This window comes from Poecilia formosa, unplaced genomic scaffold, assembly GCF_000485575.1.
Source record: "Poecilia formosa unplaced genomic scaffold, Poecilia_formosa-5.1.2 Scaffold14, whole genome shotgun sequence".
NCBI lineage: Eukaryota > Metazoa > Chordata > Actinopteri > Cyprinodontiformes > Poeciliidae > Poecilia > Poecilia formosa.
The window spans coordinates 3392267-3407874 of NW_006799953.1; the positions used below are offsets into that span (position 1 = coordinate 3392267).

The 15608-nt window shown below is 42.3% G+C and overlaps 1 protein-coding gene across 2 annotated transcripts; it reads left to right on the forward strand.

Annotated features, from left to right (window-relative positions):
- Window positions 1–205: 205 nt before the first annotated feature.
- Window positions 206–5177, forward strand: LOC103133941 (oligodendrocyte-myelin glycoprotein-like). Of its 2 annotated transcripts, none has more exons than XM_007545935.2 (2): window positions 206–1096; window positions 1602–5177. In XM_007545935.2, exons 1-2 carry the CDS (start codon window positions 1089–1091, stop codon window positions 2974–2976), a joined length of 1383 nt encoding a protein of 460 aa, XP_007545997.1. In that variant the 5' UTR covers window positions 206–1088; the 3' UTR covers window positions 2977–5177. The 2 variants fall into 2 exon arrangements, with proteins under 2 accessions (XP_007545997.1, XP_007545998.1); XM_007545936.2 differs by having other exon boundaries at window positions 1605–5177.
- Window positions 5178–15608: the final 10431 nt, after the last annotated feature.

The following is a 15608-nucleotide window of genomic DNA, read 5'->3' on the forward strand; positions in this document are numbered from 1 at the left end:
CCAGCTGTGATCACAGCGAAAGGTAAATCATCAGATTGTTTACTCGAGTTGCCTGAACACAGACGCGCGCCACAACTTTCTGATTTTGTTTCTGTAAAGACCGAAAATCCATTTTGTTTTCCTCCCACTTCACAATTACGCCCTACTGCGTGCCTGTCACATAAAATCACACCAAAACACACACAGAGGGTTTTGACTGAAAAATGAGGAGATGTAAAACAAAACAAAAATACTAATAAAAACAAAACAAAAAGTTAAAGGGGTGTGAAAACTTTGGCGAGGCGTTGTAGCCGAGCCTGGGGTGACCGGGAGGCAGAAGTGCAGCAGTGCAGTGCAAGATGGAGAGTTGGCTGTATTGCTGATGACAGGTGGGATGCTGCAGAGGAGGAGAGTCCTCTGTAATAAATCTTGAAGCTTTTTGTGGCAGCCTCTACATTTACAGCCAATTACAGCACTTCATCGACTTGTACAGGGAGGGGGGGGGTTGTTCTTTAGAGAGGGATGATTTATATTGAGCAGATAACTGATAACAGTCTTTATTTTAAGTACAAACAGCCAGTTAAACCAAACTGAACAGCAGTTGTTCTTTGGAACACGGGAGTGGATCTTTAAAGCCGAGAGATTTAAAAGGGACTAAGGAGTTTCCCTAGTGGGGATCCGTGTATGCAGAGAGCCCCTCCATTATGCGCTCCATTTCTCCTTCCCAATACTTCTCCCTGCTAACACGCCACCCCTCCCCTCTCACTTCCACTGCACACAGTAAATCCAGAGCCTGCAGTGCCTGATCGAGCCAAACCCTTAAAGATCCATAAGATGCAGTAGTAAACTCTCAGCTTGCACAGGGAGGAAGAAGAGGGACTGAACTGCACGCGAGTGTATGGCAGAACACCTGCACTGGACAAGTGAGCAGGGGTCAAATACTAAGATAGACATACATAGGAGAGAGAAGGGAGGAGGGGGGGGAGAAGAAAAAAAAATTCACCTTCAGCAGAGCACCAGCTGGTCCCGAGCTTGAAAGCAGCAGAGAGGAGACAGAAGAGGTGCTGAGCGGCAAAAAGGAGCAGAGAAAAAGTGACTGGAATGATAAGATGAGAAGGTGAGTTTCTAAACATATTTGAAGGCTCTTCTTCTAGCACACACATTTAGCCACACCCTGGGCGAGAGAAAGAAGAAAAAAAAAACCCAAAACACTGCAGTATCTTGTCGGCTGTGTCTTTGCCTGCCTTTGGACCAACTCATGCATGAGTCCTCTGTGGAGTCGTTACCAAAACCCATCTATTGGACTAGTTTTCCTCCTCTGAGAGCATGGGACTGACTCCACTGACAACCACTGATGAGTGAACACAAACTGATGCCAGGGAAAATGACTGCAGGGATTTGTCCTCCTTTCTGATGGATGGTATTCTTCAATGTAGTTGAAAAATGCTCACTACAGTTCAGCTCTGGTGTTATTCGCTTGTATAAAAAAAGGGGGGACACACTGCAGGCATTATGCTGCATACATGAGAGGTAGTTCGGTGTGTTTTTGCTCATTCAGCTTTCTTATACGCCGACAAATTTCTCATTTTTTCTTTTCTTTGCTTTTTTTTTGTAACCCCCAGCAGGCCCGTGATGTTGAAGCCGTTTCTTAATGAGGCCCTCCTGGAGCTGGTGCTCGTGCTGTGGCTCGGGCTCCGCGTCCTGGCCGTGTGCCCCTCCGTGTGCTCCTGCAGCCGCAGCCACAGAGAGGTGGACTGTTTCCGGAGGAGCCTGAGAGAGCTCCCCGACGGCTTGCAGCACAACATCCTCTCCCTCAACCTGTCCCACAACCAGCTCCTCCATCTGGACGACAGGCTCGCCTCGTACACCCACCTCCGCGTCCTGGATTTGTCCCACAACAGGCTGAGCCGCCTTCCCAGAGGCCTGCCTCGCTCCCTCTGGGAGCTCCGCGCCGCGTCCAACCGCATCCAGCTGCTGGACAAGAACGACACGGTCTACCACTGGAACCTGAAGACCCTCGACCTCTCGGGCAACAAGGTAGAGAGGGCCGTCTTCATCAATAACACAATGCCTGAGCTGCGCATGCTCAACCTCAGCAAGAATCACTTCTACACTTTGCCCACCAACCTGCCTGCGCACCTGGAGACCGTCGATCTGTCCCACAACATGCTTCTGAAGGTGCTGCCGGGCTCTCTTGACCGACTCCCAAAGTTAACCCACTTCTACCTGCACTCTAACCGCTTCTCCTCACTGCCCTTTGGAGCTTTGGACAAGATGGTCTCACTCAGAGTCGTCACTCTGGGCAGCAACCCTTGGGCTTGCCACCTTCACGAGGTCGACTACTTGCTGTCTTGGACTCAGAGCACCTCTGCGCTTGTCCTCGGCTGCCCCTGCTACACCCAGCCTGTGTGTGGAGCGACGCACTCCAGCAGGACCGGAGGTTTGCACTTTGGCTCCTTTGTTCTGCCTCCTCTGGCAGTCGGTGCCTCGGATCTGACCTCGGCGTTGCCCGAAGACGGCGTCACGCCGTGGTACTGGTCCGTCTCCGCTCAGCAAAGCACGCCCCAAACCCGCAGAGAGTCTCTAAACATGGGGCACGATGCCTTCACGGAAACAGCCATCAGCATTTCCACCGTAACGATTAATCACCTGGCTGGAACCGGCAGCCGAGAGGACATAGATCATCTCATCTCAGGCACAAAGGAAGCTTCATCCTCGGCCCCGCTCCACACCGCAGACTCATCCCATTTCTCTGACAAAAGTCTCATTACCGACACATCTAAAGGAAACGGCGTGGAGCTGGCCACCGATCGATTCTTTATAACCGAGGCCTCCTCCACCCAAACAAAGAGGACAGCCACTCTCCGCACCAGAAGCGTCAGGAGACAGAATCAGTCGCCTTCCGGAGGCATCAGAAACAGCAGCCCAACCTTCTCCTGGTTTGGTTTCCTTCACAACTTGTGGCTTTTCCCTCTCGTTTTGCCTCAAGTCGTCTGACGGATGGTGTGAAGAGTTTGAGGCAAAATGTGAATTTAAAGCAAAAAATAAATAAATAAATACTAAAGCACAAGAGAGATGATACTGGAACAGTTGTTGCACCCACAGAAGCCATGTCTTCAGAGAAAGTTTAGATGGTAAAAAAACAAAAGAAAAGAAAATAGAAAATATGTCTTTAACCACTTTTTTTGGATTACATAAGGTTCACACTAATGCCAGCAAAATGGATTTTTTTAAAATGTGAAAATGAGGTGTTTATCTCTTTATGTCATTGCCTCAACATTTGACACCATCCTTCATGAAACCACAACGTGTGTGCGTGTGTGTGTGTGGTATTATTTTGGAAACTGGCACACAATGATTCAAACAAACACCAAGGTGCAGCGGCTTATAAAACTCTTCTCTGCTATGTTACAACTGCAAAACTTCGGTGCATTTCATTAGGATTTTATATGGTTGAAAGGTAGAGAGAAAGAAGGATGCATGGTCTCGAGACGTTTTCACAAGCAAAAACCTGATCAGATTTGCATGTGTTCACTGTTAAAATCTGGTATTTTTTCCTTCCTCTTCACAAAAACGAAGAGCTTCCATCTTGAAAGCCGCACCAACGTTAGAACGTGAGAAAATGTGAACCGTTTAAAGACGTGTGAATAATTATGCAGGACGCTGCATGCGGTCACATTTGCTCATCCAAAGCATGTCTTGTCAACAGGGAACTGTGCCTTTACAGCAACGGACCATCCTTACGACGCCACCGACATGTTTGAAATGGTTCGCTCACGAGAGGCCGACAGTTGCAACCCATCGTTCGCCCTCAGAGTCTCGTTTAAGGAACTATCTTAAAAATTGTTGAAATTCTTCCAACAAGCAATTTACAGTTTAGATTAATCGTCCACAAATCTCTGAAGGTCAATGTGGGGTCTGTGAAACTTGTAATAGTTTGGAGGTGGGTTTTTTTTTTTTACTTTTTTGTCTTTCTTTGTTTGTGTCTGGAGTAACTGTATTGATGGGAGTGTTTTTAAACCCAAGCGGAGGATCACCAGAAAATTAATGTGAGAGGGCCGAGATTTCGCGGCCAATCTGCATCGGCTTTTCAGCCTCATTAGCTCCGTCTGTAATGAATGCTTCTCGGCCTTTGCAATTTTACACAGAAGAAGCCCTGATCTCCTCTGATGATCCCTCCCCATTCTTTGTTTTTCCTTCCCTCTCTCGAACGCTCTTTTCTTGACACTCTTCAGCTTTTACATCAACACAAAAGCATTTTTTTAAATTAAAATTAAAAAAATGGCGCAACATTTGTAATGCTGCTTCTTTTAAAAGACTCTTGAACATTTGCGAGGAAAAACAGAACAATGAATGTAATGAATGAAGCTGAGCACATGATGGCACTATACATTCAGCAAACAGCTTGTTGTGGAGCTGAAAAGCCTTCTTTGACTTTCTGCCAACGCTGCCTGATGTCCTCAATAGATGTTGAGTGTCATTTTTATTTTCTCACTCTTCTTTTTTTTGAATTGCAAGTTTTATTTTGCTTTCTGAAACCCACTTTTTTTTTTCTTAGCTTTTGAACAAATGCAGTGATTGTGTGGACGTCCCCAATCCCTGTTTCCTGTGATTCTGCTAACTCATTTTGAGCATTCTGTGTAGGAGCCAAAATCTCCCTGGACAGGATGTATACATTTGTAACGACACGAGCTCAACAGGAAGCAACAGAGACTCTGTCCAACGGAGGGTAAACAAATGGACAATATATCTAATGAACAGGGAGTGCAGAGCGCCTCTTGCGTATTTTGATCACATCTTAGACTTAAGTGTCCTTCATGATTCACTGACGCTGGTGAAAATCATCTGCATGGCGACCGAACGTTTGGGGAATGCAAACTTCCTGGTGCTTCACTGCAGAGCGATAAAGCGTAGAGTTTGTCAGCTTTTTTTTTTTTTTAACTGTAGAATGCTAAGATATTCAAATCCTCCTGATTGCATTAAACAGCTGTGATGCACCACTCTGCAGCTTTTTTCTTTCTTTTTTTTTTTGTCTTTTTACAATGTAGTGTTATTTGCATAGAGACGCATAAGTTGCCAAAATAATAAGGCATGCATCACCGTACAGCGGAACCGGTGCCAGAGAATTTAGAAGTTTGTTTTGGTAACTTCTTCAAGGTTCTGCAATCTCTAATAAAACGTACGCTTAAAGCAATCAACACTCTCTGATTGTTGTTGGATTTTGTCCATAACTGCTGTCTAAATAGTGTAGTTTTCTTTTTCTTTTTTTTTTCTTTTTAGAACGCTGCAAGACTTTTAAAATGCGCAATAAAGGAAGTCTGAGAGAAGAGATCTAACTTGAAGTTATTGTTTTGCTTTTGACTCAGCAGCTGCAGTGGCTCTTCAGTATATCTGCAACACATTTAAAATTCCACTTATTTGCGTTGTCAAACGATGAGAATGACATATATCGTGTACAAAAATAAGCAAAAACCCGATGCGTCATTTTAAAGTAACTCATCTTGAATGGATATTATTTCTCTTCAGGATTTCATGCCTGCAGTCAATTTATTGCCAATCGCTAGGGGTGTCTATACCCTGCAGTATTTTCTGTGAACCATAATAGCAGTAGTCATAACATGTTTTAAAGTTAATTTTATTGGAGAATTCTTATCAAGCAGCATAAAGCACTAAGTTGAGACTTGCTTTATAGCTACCAAAACCTGAAAACTTCTCAGAACAGCAGCTTTAGTGTCTATTTGAATTATTATTATTTTTGTTTTAAATGTGTCAGCAAGAAGAGGTGCCCACACCCTAAACTGAAGAAATGTGGCAAAATATCAAAAGTAAAGCACCTTTTACAGTGGAAGGGGGAGGGGGAGATCCTCCTGGAGGGCAGAGAAAGAGGTGAGTCTGAAGAGCAGGTGACCGGTCAAAGAATGAAATGGAAAACCTGTTAATCACTTATCATGTTTGATATTGCTATATTTATTTCCTGTCTAGTTGCAGATCTCGAATCAAGCCTGAAAAACATTGATTTCTATGAATACTTCTGGGAAATAAGTGATAGAAATTACAGAACATGTTCAAAAGTGTTATATGTTTACTACAGTTCAATAGTGGAACAAAAAGAAATCTTTCTTTTTTTATACAGTTTAGGAAAAAAAATGCCACGTCTGTTATTCTGTACAAATAAGATAAACTCCAGAAAAAAAGAATAGGGAACTAATTGGTCTAAGCTTTTAAAAAAAGCCGAGTGTGTCGTGGTTTTTATTCTCTTAGCTTCCTCCCATCATGTCGCTGGGTCACCAATAGCGGAGCCTTGTTGAAGAAATTTTTTTAACGATGTGAAAGACAGGTCATTGTGACATCTTCAGCTCACACCTCTAGACGGGCAACAATTGTGGGAATTGTAGATATAGATCCTGGCTTTTGGTGTTTGCTGGTCTTTTTTTTTTCTCCCCCACTTCAGCCGGTGAAATGTCTCCTGTGAGTAAGACTGCAGCTCGAGTCCAAGTCAATCCGCCTTGTGCCTGTTGCAGAGGTATTTCTTTCTTTATATCTCTCCATTCTGTTTCCTTCCTTTTTTGTTAAAATCTCTGTAACGCCGTTTGCTTTCTCAGTCCATTAAATTTACTTAGATGTTCCTTTATGAGCCAGTCCCAAATTAAATGGGCCCTGAGCAGAATCTGACTTGTGGCCCAGTTCCTGTAAAGACCACACCCACCAGTCACCACCTCTAACCCCAACATCTCTTTTAAATGGTTCCAGCTTGATTGCTCTGTGTGCTGTGTTTTTAAACACATCTGTTTCCCCTTGTTTTTTTTTTGTTTTTGTTTTGTTTTTTGTTTTTTTTTAATTACTATAAGCAATTAAAATGACCAGATCCCAGATTGGAATTTTCCTGACCATAAAATAATTTTTTTCTCCACATTGTTTACTGAGAAAAAAAAAAAGAAAAGAAAAAACAAAAGCAGGAAATAAAATCTCTAGCCAACTTACTGAGTTACTTATTTAGTCTGGCAGTCATGTCTGATGTCTGACTTTCCAGGACAGACTCAAAGAACACAGGAGGACAAATGAAGCTTAATTAGCTATTCTTAAAAATTACAGAAATTTATTGCCATTAGTTAGTGTGAAATGAAAATGAGACTTCAGCACAGACAAGAATAAATAAGTGCATTAGCTGAAGAACAACTGTATTTAGCATCTTTAAATGATTGTCATTTTAGAATGCTGTCTGTTCATTTGATGGCAAAATAATTTTGAATTCTTGAAAAATATTCTTTAAGTTTCAGAGCAAATTTACAAAAAGCTTTTATGAAAAATATGAGCATTTGTGGGTTTACCCTTTGAGATATGAATTTTTGTGGGAGGTTATTTGCTTTTGGCATTAAGGGACCAAACAGCAACTCTGGTTACTTATGAATTGGGCCGACTTTGCTTCTGACACTAAACATTTTGTTGAGAGTGCAGAGGACCTCTCAATCGAGCAAGCTGCAAAAACCCACCCTTTTCAGTAAATATGAAAAAAGAGCGACTTGATTTGAATTTTACTTTTATTTTTGTTTTTACAGCAGCAGAAGTAGATAGATAAAAACTTGGGGAAAACACATTCACATTGGAAAGTTTTTAATGGCCTTGCAAAAAAATGCCCACATTAAATGAATGTCAACCAGCTGCAGCCCTGAAAATCACAGTAAGGTCTGAACTCTACAAATTCTTTAAGCCCAAACTTTTTTTGGGGGGTGAGGGATCCAAACTTTTGCATTTGCTGTTTTTTTTCCTCTTCTTACTCCAAATTTGCGCAAATAATAATAATAATAATAATAAAGTGATATTTCTTACTTGGCGTAGCTGCATGCCAGTTAAAGGGCATGTCATTTTTTTCATTACATTTAGAAATCAGCAGAAGCAGAACTCGACAGTACCCAAACTTTTGCGTGGCACATAATACACATGTATTTTTTTTATTTTATTGTTTTTTTTCTCGCCTGCCCTTTTTTTTTTTTTTTTTTTTTCTGGTGTGCAACTTTGCAACATCACTTCGAAATGCTTTAGGTGCCAGCAAGCTGGCCTGCAAGCCAATTATTTTCTCTGTAGACAGCACAAAGTAATGTCAGCTTTCTCCTCTGGCTTCTCCTAATAACTGACAAGGTGTAGAGGGCGAGCATCATTTACTGCTGCCATGCCTCCCCTCTTCATCTCACCACCCGAGCTTGTTTTCAGTGTGTTTCCCTCTCACTTCCAGCCACATCCAATAAGACTCACTCTCGGTGTACTTCTTTGTACTGCCCTCTTGTGTTCTTGAGCATTTAATTTCCACCCCCCTCACTTTTTCTCCGACTGTAGTGTACGGACAGGCTTTTAAAAAAGGCACGCATTACTCCAATAACACATGCAGTCATTGTGCGAGGGCACGGGGCGTTTTAAGCGTTGAACATCTTTGTTGCAGACAGGTCGATTCTCTGCTGTTTTTGTAAGATGCAAAGCTGTCTCCTCTGCAGAGTTTGTTGCTCCCCTGCAACTGTACATCTTCTCTGAGATGTAATACAAGAGAAACAAGACTAAAGACTCTAGAAAAAAGAAAAACTCCAGCAACTCGACTCGTCCTTCTGCAATCTGAAGAATGCACGTTGTCCTTACTGTGTGTGAGAGAGGCCACTGTGGACTCAGTGAACCTGGATTAGCTTCCAATCTGTGCACCAGTGAAAACACAACAGTAAAACAGGGCAAAGATATGTAATTAGAGCTCCTGCTGCTGCTGCTGCATACACATGCTCCAAGTGCCCTCTTGTGGTGACTGACACTGTTTAGCATTGAAGGTTGAAGTCAAACATACACTAAGTCAGATGGAGGTTTTCGAGTCTGAAAGCACAAACAACCTTCCACAGCTAACTAACCAAAACTCTCAAAGTTAGGTCAGTTGCATACGGAGGTAATTATGGGCTTAAAAACATTCTAGAGGTAAAGAGCATTCATTAAAATCTTTGATAGTTTTCTTTTGGAAACGTGCAGGCTTGTTATATTCAACATGAGAAATATTTCTAAAAAAAAAAAAGTCTAAAAGAGAGAAGAAAAAAAAAAGCTAGTACGAAGTAGCCAAGTAGGCAATGGAAAATTGCAAAAGAGTAGTTTCAAGATTCTTCTGTTTTTCTACAATAAAATTTAAGATAAACTTGGTTTAGTTTTAAATGCTCCTTAAATAACTTTAAAAAAAAAAGTCTAGCAGCTCACATGAAAGATTATTTGTAGATGAGACAAATTATGAAAGTTTTCACTAATCTGCCATGAACCTGCAGAGCCATGGCGCACCTCTTGTAATTCCTGTTATCACAGACCAGAGCTATTGTGCTACATGCATAATGATACACAAAGTGACTTACCTTTGACAAGGCCACTGCGGTCCGCTCCTGGCTAAAACAATGGCCCGAATTTCGATCCGCTTTGATCCTCGGGTCACATTATCAATTGTGGCCCCGGAATTAAGCTGGTACCCAACCAAAGGACGCTCAAACGCTGCAGATAAACTTTATCTGATCAACCTAATCTGTATTGACAGCCTTGGTCTATATGCCAAAGCTCGATATCGCTTTGAGCCAAGAGTCGTGTTTTTCTGTCTGGCCACTGATCAGCCAAAAAGCAAAAAAAAAAAAAAAAAAAAGAAAGAAAAGAAAAGTGCTGGAATCTGACAGAAAAAAACAACAACAAACCATTCTCCAGCTGCAGGAAAGACTGATGAGACAGGCAAAATTCAACCCTGCAGCGTGGTGGTGGTGTGGGTGGGTGGGTGAGTGGTGGGAGGGTGAGGTTGTGGTATCTCTCCCTCTCATCTCAATGGCACAGACAAGGGAAGGTCAGTGTTAAGGTCAGTGGTTGCAGAATGGGAAGTGGTTGGCAACTGAGAGAATGTATCGTGGCAGCTAGTTAGGGAAAAGGAGAGAGCAAAAATGAAACAAAGGAGAGGGGGTGGGGGGGACTGGTTAAAAACAGGGAATGAGGCAGGAGACAGAGAGCACCACTTTAGCCGGTTGCCCTGAGAGGCTTGCTTACCATTCTTAGCCTCGGTGAGATGTTTAAAAACGTCTCGGCCGGAGCATATTCGCTCCTATAAACAGAAAGTCAGACTGAGGGCTTTAGGCTTGAGAGTGTCCGGGTTCTGAAGTGCCCACTTGGAAAAATAATAAATGCAGTTGAACACATATTTGGGGAAACTTACGAAATAATCCTCCCTTTTGAAGAAAAGAAAAGAAAAAAAAATAATCAAGTCAACTTCTCTGACTGGTCTGCTTTAGAAAAAAAAGAAAAGAAAAGAAAGAGATTTGCATATTTGAGCTGTACAGGTGACAGGACGGCTCCTTCGTTCGTCATCATCTGCCACGCACGCCTCTCTCTCTGGAGTCGTGCGAGCAGCAGCCAGAACGTTCCAGGAAGCTGCAGGGGCACGAGCTTATCTCTCAGCCCAGTGGAGCAGGTAAACGATGTCGTCATCATCATCCACTTGTGCCGAAGCTTGATTGGCCCAAGAAAGAGCCGCGCGTGCGATTTGGGAGCCATCGAGGTCGGAGATGCAGATTTCCCTCTCGGTGTTGAAACAGCCATTTTCTCGGCAATTTGGGAAAACTTATGTTAGATCTTCCGTTCGCGGGCGCACCTCAAAAGACTGCCAGGTTTCTTTGTGGTACTGTAAGCAATGATCCGGGGCCCTTCGGGGCACCACGGGCTAATTCATGCTACCTTGAGGTGCATTTTGAGCACTTAACTGGTGTTGAATATTTTCTGAAATCTCCGTGCACAATTAGCAAGTACAGAGGAGCCTCCAGGACAGGGGTATCTCAAATCTCAGTATCGCCGTTTCTTTTTCCCTCATATGAAATGTGTAATAATGTGGATGTCTGAATATCACAGTAGTCCATCTACCTGTGTGTAGCCTCTGGCGCAGTTTAATTAACTCATCTGTGTGGTTACAGAAGGCATAATGGGAAGGGAAACCATTAATCAGAAGAAGATCCTTCCTACTGATCTCATTTGAAACCGTTTCTCCGTGTGCTAAGAAAGAAAGACACACAATCCTGGTAATCCTGCCAAATCATGATCAGTCGACAGGTTTGAAACACAACCGCCCTCGAGGAAACGCATCAATCGATGAGGAGAACAGAAATGTTATTTGCCAAATTCATCCGTGTTTAATCCCCAGTTGGTCAAAGCAGACTGAAAAGTGCAAAAAAAGAAGAAGAAAAAATGTTAAATGATTCCCGGTGAGATGATAGAGCAGGGTACGGTCCACGGCTAGGTAGGTGGCTAATTCCCGAAATAGGGCCTGTGCAATTATGCATGTTTCTGGTTGGACTCTCTCCCTGCAACTTGGGAGGTGCATTAGGTTGGAAGAAAAAAGGAGAAGCATAAAGGGAAGGGACACTAGAGGGAGACAGCTTGTTCACATCTGCAGTCTTTACCGCAGGTGCACCTTGAGGGCTTCTGACTTTTACCTGCTCGAGAGAAAAATCACTCAGCCTAAAGTAAGCAATATGAAATCATTCACAAATTCCGAAAATGGTCTCAAGTGTCCGAGTGATCCTCATGACAAAACGGTTCAACGAGACAGAAGCGGTTTCTTCTGAGCTGCAGCAGATCATTTCACACAGGAGTACACTCCGAGAACATGTGGTTCCGTTGACATGCAAGATCCCAGTTCAGCTTCAGATTTCATTTTAAAGAATGTTAGACATCATTTTCTCTCGAGAGGTTCATGTATTTTTTTTTCTGATTTCATTCAGATAAAAAAAGTCCTGCAGAGAATTTTAGGAACTTTTGTTTTCCTTGACAAGGTCAGGTAAAGATCACCAGGTCGGAAACGGAATGCCTCTCATAATGTCGTTTCTCTTTTGCCCCCCTCGTCTCTTTAGCTTCCACACACTACGAAGTACGCTTCTTCCCCCAGTTCCCACAAATCCTCCAGTTTTTATGCAACGAGTCGGTTAGCAACAAAGATTTTCTTCCCCGAGCCCCTCTCTCAATTCAGAAGCGCTTCACATTTCACCGCTGAATACAGGCTCGCACTAATACACCGACAGGCTCGGAGAAAATCTTTCCTTTTCCCTAAATGTTATGTAAATGACGAAGAGCTCTGGGGATGCAGGACACAAAAGATGTCTTCCTTGAAATGCGTTGTCCCCCAATTAATCAAAACATTGTCAGACGCTGTCACCTTCATAAATGTGTCCAAGTAATGGTGATGGAACTGTACGCTCTGCATCACTTTCAAGGGGTGGGGGGGAAGGTTTGCACAGTTTTATATAAAGAAGCAAAAGAAGCCTGTCTGCTATTCTTTTTTTTATTATTCAGTAGTAAACGCTCAGCTGCCCCAACCAGCATGGCTGTCAGACTGAAGTTGCTTAAAGAGGAATAAACATTTTAGGCACTTTCATCCGGCTGTGGGGGCAGCTCGGATTAAAGCGGAGCACAGCTTTATTTAAAAATCTATAAAGATTTCTCTTCCAGTCTGTCTTGTACACAGATCCAGAGACTGAAATCATGAACTCACATACAGTGGCCTGGAAAAGCATTCATACCCTTTGAACTTGTTGGATTAGATTAGAGCCACACATTGCAGTGCTGATTGGAGAGCAGAATTGCTAAGTGGAAGAGAAATTTTGTACGGTTTCGAATTATTTTTTACAAAATAAAATCTGACAAGGATAGAGGGCATTTATGGTGAGCCCTTTATACTCTGATACAATCTAGCACAACCAATCGGCTACAAAAGTCTACCTTTGATCTGTAAAGGCATCATAGAGACCATGGAGCACAGCAGAGAGGACAGGGGTAAAGATGCAGAGAAACGTGAAGTACAGATAGGTTATACACCAATATCCCAAAATTTTGAGATCTCACTGAGAGATCTTCAGTCCATCATCTGAAAATATGAATTTTGTAAAACCAGGACATGACCCTCCTAAACTGGACCTAAACTAATTGACTGGGAAAGAAGATATTTTTTAGTAAAGCAGTCACACCATGATATCTCTGAAGGACCTGCAGAGAAACCAACACTACACCACCATGTACACACCACCCCTATTGTAAAACATGGTGGTGGCAGTATTGTGCTGTGCAGATACATTAAGCAAAGACATGGAAGCTGGTCAGAGGTGATGGGAAGTTGGATAGAGCTAAATGTAGGACACCCTTGGATTGAAAGAGCTAGGACTTTAAACATGCTCCCAGAGTGAACATAGCACTGGTTAGAGTGATCCAAATTAATGAGTAAGAATCTGGAATTTGTTGTAAGGTTAGAAACTTGCTATTCATATATGTTCCTTCAAATTTGACTGAACTTTAGCAGGCATTTCATTTTGTCTACATGAGGAAAGTCGGTGGAGGCATACCCCCAAAACACCAGCAGAAAGTCGTTCTACAAAGTGTTGCCCGAGTGGAGCTGTGTGCAAATGCTCACCACACTTACAATGTTTTTATTTGTATTCATGTATCACATAATATACAACAAAAACATATTGAGTTATTTGACTGGAACATAAGAGACATGAAAAGGGGCAAAAGTTGCAACTGTATGAGGGCGCGGTGTTTACTTTGCCACAAACATGTCTTGATTTCATATGTGCAACCCTTTGTAAAATATGATAAAATGTCACACCAACAGTACCTTCCCAAACATGTTTAACTCGACTCCCGTCATGGTACGGCAGTAATAACTATGATAAGAATACTGAATAATTCACAATCCCACCGTGAAAGCAGAGCCTCCAGTGCTTTTTTATTTTGAGCGTAAAACAGAGGTTGCTCTTCATGTGTTAAATCCACAGTGATTTTCATACACCTCGCAATGGGCTTTAGAGCTTGTTGTTCCTTGGAGCTCGCGTTCAACATCAATTTATAGCCTCCCTCACTTCTTTGTGTCTGTGCAGCTGGATGAGAGCGTGCATTTTTTATTTATTTTTTTTCTAGGGGAGACATATAAAGAACCTGCCTCCCATCTGACAACAGTAATGTAATCATAAATGCATCACAAAATGGCATGGGACAGAACTACGGTGCAAAGACGGGTGTAATAGTCTTTCTCACACGGCGTCATATTTCCATTTTCTATGACACTCCGATGCGGCGAGGAATTACCATTTGGCTGTGCACCTTTGTTTCAGAGCTACAGACGACTCCTGTGTGGAAAGTCCCAGAACTAATGACAGACTTTTAGCTGCTAAACTGACAAAAGTGTTGTTATTTGGGTTTTATCTTCAGCATTGTTTCAAAAACATGCTGCCTGGCCAGATAAGAAATTCCCTGTGGTGGAACCCTCAACAGTCAGGGAAGACAGGCCTATTCAAAAGGCTTCTCCAACTGTGAATAATAAAACAGGATCACGAGTCACATTTCACATGGAAAACTGGAAGACTCCTTATACTAGAATTAATGAGAACTGCATTTATGTGATATTTTTGTTTCTCATTTTAAAATAGCGTCTTAGACCGTAAACATTTCTTCCTCTCCGCCATACTCTGTTTGCTCATTCATTCTTAATATTTTACTAAGCTTTTTTCTTTTCATTTTTTTTTGTACCTCCTCAAGGTTATTAGAAGGCAGAGCCAGCTTATCTCCGTGTACACTGTGCAGAGGGCAGGGCTGACAGCTCATTATAGGTCATCTACATGAAAAGATCCATAATTACACTACTGTATGTACGGATACCAGACTTTATTGATCCCCATGGGAAATTTCTTTTTGTTGGCTATTGTGATGAATAAGGCAGTTGAAGGTGAGACCTTTGGGTCAGCGGCTGAGATTCAGTATCTTGCTCAGGGACACGTGAACAGAGCTGAACATTGATTTTGTGCCTCAAAGAGCTTTCTTTAATTTATCTGTCCTAAAACCACTGCTCAATCTTTGCTGCATTTCATCACTTTGGGTGGGAGATCTTTTAATAATTCAGCAAGCTGAGCGTATTGTTACAATTTCAGCTCTGATGGTATAGCTATATCATGTTTAAAACTATGATTTAGCTGCAAGCAAACCTTCGAGTTTGTAAAATTTAAATAGCAGTGCACCAATAATAGTAAGGTGGTAGAAAAAATTAAAGCATTGTTTTCTAAAGTTTTATTGAAAAAAAAAATTCGGAACATTTTCTTGTGTAGAGAACATAAAACAACAGCGTCGTTAAGACTGATAAACACACTAAATGTGACAGGGATAAAGTGTCAAGAAGATGATAGCAGGGCTAACTTATGAACAATGCAGAGGTGTGAACATCTTACAGAGCGTTCTTCTCTCCGTTCAACTCCTACATGTGTTTAATCAGTGAAAGGTTTATTGACAACTGGTGCCAATCTCCAGTTGTCAATGGGCAACATTTTTTGCCAGCCCATTCCATCCAAGTTACGAATGCTCACACAAATGTTACTACACATAATCCTGAACTGACATTAGAATGGCTCCGCTGCTGGGTAGAAGTAAAGCAAACCTCAGACAAACAAACCGTGTTATAATGACAGACGTAGTGGAACTCAATGCATTACCCGATACATTTTTTGAGTCATTTTTGCTTTATCAGCCAACACTGAAGCACAGTCCTACATCAGGTCTGTAAAGTTATTTGCGGGAAACAATGGTCAAATCAGTGGTAAAGCCCATGTCTTTCA